The following is a 6,000-nucleotide window of genomic DNA, read 5'->3' as shown; positions in this document are numbered from 1 at the left end:
GCGGGCGGTCATGGTCTTGACCACGATTGTTCTTGGCAAATGTTGTCTACAGAAGTGGTTTGCCATTACCACCACCTGGGCAGTGTCTTTACAAGACGGGTGATCCCAGCCATGAGCAATACTCTTCAGAGATCGTCAGCCTGGTGTCAGTGGTCTCATAACCAGGACTTGTGATATGCACCAGCTGCTCATACGACCATCCACCATCTGCTCCCATGGCTTCATGTGACCCTGATCGCTGGGGGGGTGGGAGGGTGCTACGCCTTACCCAAGGGTGACCTGCAGGCTAGCGGAGGGAAGGAGTGCCAGACACCTCCTTTGATAGAGACATACCTCCACCCTGCCACCCATAATATTACTAGTGAAATTAAAATAAAACTTCAGATCTAGTAATTGAAGCAAAAACTGCCGAAGCTATAAGCACCAGCCGGTTACGCAGCATCAGGAGTGAGAGGAAAAAACAGTCAACATTTCCCTTCAGGGACTCTTCATCAGAACTATAAACTGTGACACACCACAAAATGCTGGAGCAACTCAGCAGGTCAGGTAGAATCTATGGAGGGGAATAAACCGTCGACATTTCAGGCCGGGGACCCTTCATCAGGATTGGAAAGGAAGAGGGGAGATAGTCAGAATAAGAAGGTAGGGGAGGGTACGTAATACAAGCTGACAGGTGACACATGAATTCAGGTGAGGGGGAGAGTAGATGAGAAAACTAACATGCAGAGTGGCAGGTGTGGAGACAACAGACCAATTGGTTAATACCTTATTATAGGGTCCCTGTTTCCTTTCCTCTGTTTGCAGCAGAGAGCTCTTAACTCCGATCTGCTGCCCACGTCATTATGAAGAAGACACACCAGAGACTATACCTCATTAGGTTTTTGAGGAGATTTGGTTTGTCAACAAGGGCTAGCAAATTTCTGCAGATGTACGGTAGCGAGCGTTCTGGCTGCTTGCATTACTATCTGATACCAATACACAGGATCAGGCAAAATAAAAAAGCTGTGGAGGGTTGTAGACTCAGCCAACTCAATTATGGGCTCTAGCCTCCTCACCATTGAGGACACCTTCAAAAGCCAGTGCCTCAAGATGGCGGCGTCTGTCACTGACAGGGCTTCCCAACCATGGACCTCTACCATTAACCAAGAGGTCCGTGGATGCCAGGTTGGGAAACCTTGATTGTTAAGGTTCAGGACAGGCTCCCTTCATTGCTGCCACCGGGGAGGAAGTACGGCAGCATCAAGACAGACACTCGACAATTTAGAATCTGTTTCTTCCTCTCCACCATCAGATTCCTAAATGGTAAATAAACACCATCTTATTATTCCTATTTTCTCCACTATTTATTTAGTTTGTAATTTGTAGTATATTTTTTAGTAATTTTAAAATCTGCACAGTTGGTGATAATAATTCTGATTTTGAAGATCCAGACGTGCGATGACAGAAAGGACGTGCAAACTCTACACACAGACAGCACCAGTGATCAGTAATGAACCTGGGTCTCTGGAGATGTGAAACGGCGACCGTACCTGTATCTCTAAATATCACAAGACCCATTCTGTTTTGTGTTCGTGCACAATGTTATTGCCACCCAGTTTGTTAAACTGATTTTTATTGCTGTTTCTACATAAACGTAGAGTTAGCATTTACAGAGGTCATTGTAAACACTTCCTTTAGGGCAATTCCCGATGTTGGTATTCTTTTTGGAACAGTGGTAGTATTTGCTAGGTCTGCCAGGAATAGGATAGGTACCATCTTCACTGTTACTGCAGAACTCCACATCATAGTCACTGAATATATTCGCACTCACGCATTTTCTTCTGACTGCATCATAGAGCAAATTGGAGGAACAGTGCTTTATTTGTGTTTGTTCCGCCTTGCATTTGTAGTAGATGGGGACAGGGATTGCGTAAGAACCATTAGGTTTGCCCTCGCAAAAGCTGCTGGCTGCCAAATGAATTGCGGGAAACAGCCTGGGTGGCCAGACACACTTGCCACCAATGCTGCTGTAGGAAGTTCCTCTGGGGCAGTTCTTAACCTGTGTGTCATTGTCAGTACACCGATAGAAGCTCTCTGGCGCACACTCAACTTCATAGTCACCGTTCTCTTTGCCTTCGCAAAATTCTAGGTTAGGGCACGTGGACTGTGAATCTGGTGGTGTGGAGGTGGGCAATGGTGTGGCTGAAAGAAGAAACAATGACGTGATTAACTCTACACTGTTCTCTTTGTTCCTCACAACAACAAAAAATTAATTCAATTTCTCCTTAATAAGTACTTCCTAAATGTTGCTGCTCTAGAGTTTTTTCTGCAGTTGTTCTCTCATCAGTATTAGGCTGAGCTGGCCTTAGTTTCCTCTCTCACTTGTTAAAATAACAGCACCATTTTAGAATTTCCAGTTTCCTGATAGTGTGCCCTTGGTTAGCTTGAAGTCTAAGAAGAACTGGAAAATGGTCAGAGCTTCCACCAATTACTTCCCTGATTTTTCCCAACAGATTCCATATGTTTTATGCGGAAAGCACAGCAAAATTGTAGCTGTAGTATATCTGAAATAAAAACACAAAATGCTGAAGCTACTCAGCAAGCTTCTTGTGGTAAGAGAAGTAGTTAACATCTTGGGTTGATGATTTTTTTAATCAGGAGCGAGAAAAGCTAGAATTCAGACATGTTAGAAGTTGCAGAGAGTAGGGAGGAGTGGAGAGGGAATGACAGGGTGCAGTCCAGAGGGGTGTGAATAAGGGGCGGTGGTAGTGGCTGAGAGGGATGATGAAGGCTGCTTAATCACAGGTGAACCATCATAAGAGACAGGTGAAACCAGTATTCTTCCCCTATCTCCCGTACCCCTTTCAGGATTTTGAAGGGTGACTCCCTGGCCACTCATCCATTCCCACCAAACAATTCCTATCATACAGCTCCTTCCAACGGAACACTTAGAACATTGAACAATATAGGACAGGGCAGGCCCTTTGGTCCACGATGTTGTGCTGAGCTTTTAACCTACTCCCAGATCAGTCTAATCTTTCTCGCCCAGGTAGTACTCAATTCTTGTATCTTGTCCTTTCACTTTTTCCCCGTCCCATCATTCAGGGACTTAAGCAAGTGAAGCAGTGTGTCACTTGCATTAAAAACCATCTGCTATTTTTCAACCCATTTTTCCAGGATATTTGCTTGGATGACATGCAAGTGACACACTGCTTCACTTGCATGTCATCCAAGCAAATATCCTAGAAAAATGGGTTGAAAAATAGCAGATGGAATTTAATGCAGACGAGAGTGAGGTGCTGCACTTTTCAGAGGACAAACTAGGGTAGGACGTGGTGAGTGGAGGGGAACTGAGGAGTGCAGAAGAACAAATGGGTCTTGGAATACAGGTCCATAATTCCTTGAAAGTGTTGCCACAGGTAGACAGGGTTGTAAAGAAACCTTTTGGCACATTGGCCTTCATAAATCAGTGTAGAGTACAGGAGTTGGATGTTATGTTGAAGTTGTGTAAGGTGTCGGTGGACTATATATGGAGTATTGTGTGCAGAAAATTTACAGGTTGTTACCAGGACTCGAGGACCTGAGTTATTGGGAAAGGTTGAATTGGTTAGGGTTTTACCTCCTAGAATGAGGAGAGGTTTACTGGAGGTATAAAAAAAATTGAGGGGTATAGATAGGGTTAGTGCAAGTAGGTTATTTTTATTCCACTGAGGTGTGAGACTACAACAAGAAGTTGTATGTTAAGGGTGAAAGGTGAAATATTGAAGAGAAAGCTGAGGGGTAGCTACTTCATTCAGCAGGTAGTGAGAGTGTGGAAAGAGCTGCCCGCGGACATGGTGGATGCAGGTTCAATTTCAACACTGAACAGAAGTTAGGATAAGTATGTGGATGGGAGGGGCATGGAAGGCTATGCTTCATGTCAGAATCAATGGACTAGGCAGTATAACGGATTGGCATGGACAAAGGGCCTATTTCTGTGCTGAAGTGCTCTATGACTCTGTGACTATTCAGAGTTCAGTGTGGTCTCCTTGACAATGGAGAAACCCTACACAGATTGGGTGATTGTTCTGTAGAACTTCTACCCTCCACCCTCAGGACTGACCCTGAGCTCTGTGTTCTCCTTGACTACAACTCCCCCTTGGTGGCTTCATGTGTGTTACAAGGAGGACCAGAACTCATCCATTTGGGCACCTAGTAGCCTTCCAGATTTAACAGTGAATTCTCCAATTTGGGACCTCTTTCTCCTGTTGAAGAACTGGTCATTTCTTCCTGCCCTCATTTTGGCTCAGTTTTTTTCTTTCTATTTGTACACACTGATCTGCTGGCTATATACACCTTATATACCGTCTGGGTAGTCTCCAGCTCCTTGGCATGAACATTGAATTCTCCAACTTCCGGTAATTCCCTCCCTCTCCTTTCCCCTATCCCAGTTTCACTCTGTCCCCTCCCCCAGCTGCCTATCACCTCCCTCATGGTTCCGCCTCCTTCTACTACCCATTGTGCTTTCCCCTATTCCTTCTTCACCTTTCCTGCCTATCCCCTCCCCCACCCCTTGATTTTTCCCCTTACTGGTTTTTCACCTGGCACCTAGCAGTCTTCTTCCCACCCTCCCCCCACCTTCTTTATAGGGTCCCTGCCCCCTCCCTCTTCAGTCCTGACGAAGAGTCTCGGCCCGAAATGTTGACTGTTCATTTCCATGGATGCTGCCCGACCTGCTGAGTTCCTCCAGCGTTTGTACATGTTGATCTGCTGGCTATGCCTCACAGCCTTGTTATTAACAATACATTCCACAGACAAGAAAGGAAAGAGTGCTTTGAGCTGCTACATTGACTCATTTGATCTCTGAAACTTACTCATCCCCTTCAGCTTCTCTCCTACTGTTTTAAAATATGTCTCTGATGAAGGGTCTCAGCCTGAAACGTCGACTGTTTATTCCTCTCCATAGGTGCTACCTGATCTGAAGAGTTCCTCCAGCATTTTATCTTTGGTTCTCTACATTTTCAGCATCTGCACAATCTCTTATGTTAATAAAACGCTGGTTCTCTTTCCACAGATACTGTCTGACCTGCTGAGTGTATCCTGCATTTTTGGTTCTTATTTCAGATTTTCATCATGTACAGGTTTTAGGTTTTTAATCTGATGTCTCCTGTGATATAGGGTCTTGCACTGACCCAAATATGAAATTTTGATTTTATTAAAGATATAATATTTTAAAATTACATATCATGAAAGCTTTTGGAAGTAGCGTGATTACAGTGACATAATTAATGCTTAAATATTTGATACAGAAATATAAATATCTTGTTTTGGAAAGCTATCTTAAATGTAATTTAATTACCTGGCAAGGTTTCCTCAGATTCAGAATCCAAGAAAAGCTTAGCCCTCAGTTTATTAATCAGGGGGTATTTTCCTTGGTTGCAGGAAGTACCTTCGTAATCATCCAGATCGATTGTCCAAACCATCGCACCTCCAAAGCTATTATTTTTCAACCATTCTACCTGAATGAAGAGAATTTTAAAGATCTTTTAAACCCCCTGATGTAGATTGTTTCATGTTAATATTTGGGGGCCTGTTCACAAAAGGGGCACAAATTAGGGAAGCCGATACTGCAACGCTAGTACGGCTTGAGGTGTCAGAGTAGGACCGTGGTGCGGTGTATAGGAATTTGTACGTTCTTCCCGTGACCACGGTAGTTTTCTCTGGGTGCTTCAGTTTCCTCCCACAGTCCAAAGGCACACGGGTAAGCAGGTTAATTAGTCATTGTAGCTTGTTCTGTGACTAGGCTAGGGTTAAATAGGTGGGCTGCAGGACGGCATGGCTCATTGGGTTGGAAGAGCCTATTCTGCACTGTATCTCTAAATGAATAAGTAAAAATTTCCTGGACCATAGGAGACTGAGAGGTGACTTGATAGAGATATACAAAATTATCAGGGGCATAGACTGGGTGAAAGAACATATATCACCATATAACAATTACAGCATGGAAACAGGCCATCTCGGCCCTTCTAGTCCGTGCCGAAC

The 6,000-nt window shown here is 44.2% G+C and overlaps 1 protein-coding gene across 1 annotated transcript in view; it reads right to left on the bottom strand.

Moving 5' to 3' along the window:
* Positions 1-1,639: 1,639 nt before the first annotated feature.
* Positions 1,640-6,000, bottom strand: part of LOC140209554 (acidic mammalian chitinase-like) — a 28,907-nt gene continuing 24,546 nt past the window's right edge. The window contains exons 10-11 of the mRNA XM_072277819.1: positions 5,318-5,477; positions 1,640-2,181 (exon numbers count right to left, since the gene is read on the bottom strand). Coding sequence (XP_072133920.1) covers positions 1,640-2,181; positions 5,318-5,477 — 702 coding nt within the window. The remainder of the gene's footprint in view (positions 2,182-5,317; positions 5,478-6,000) is intronic.

Source organism: Mobula birostris, chromosome 14 (assembly GCF_030028105.1).
Source record: "Mobula birostris isolate sMobBir1 chromosome 14, sMobBir1.hap1, whole genome shotgun sequence".
Taxonomy (NCBI): domain Eukaryota; kingdom Metazoa; phylum Chordata; class Chondrichthyes; order Myliobatiformes; family Myliobatidae; genus Mobula; species Mobula birostris.
This window is presented reverse-complemented; position numbering and strand designations above follow the sequence as displayed.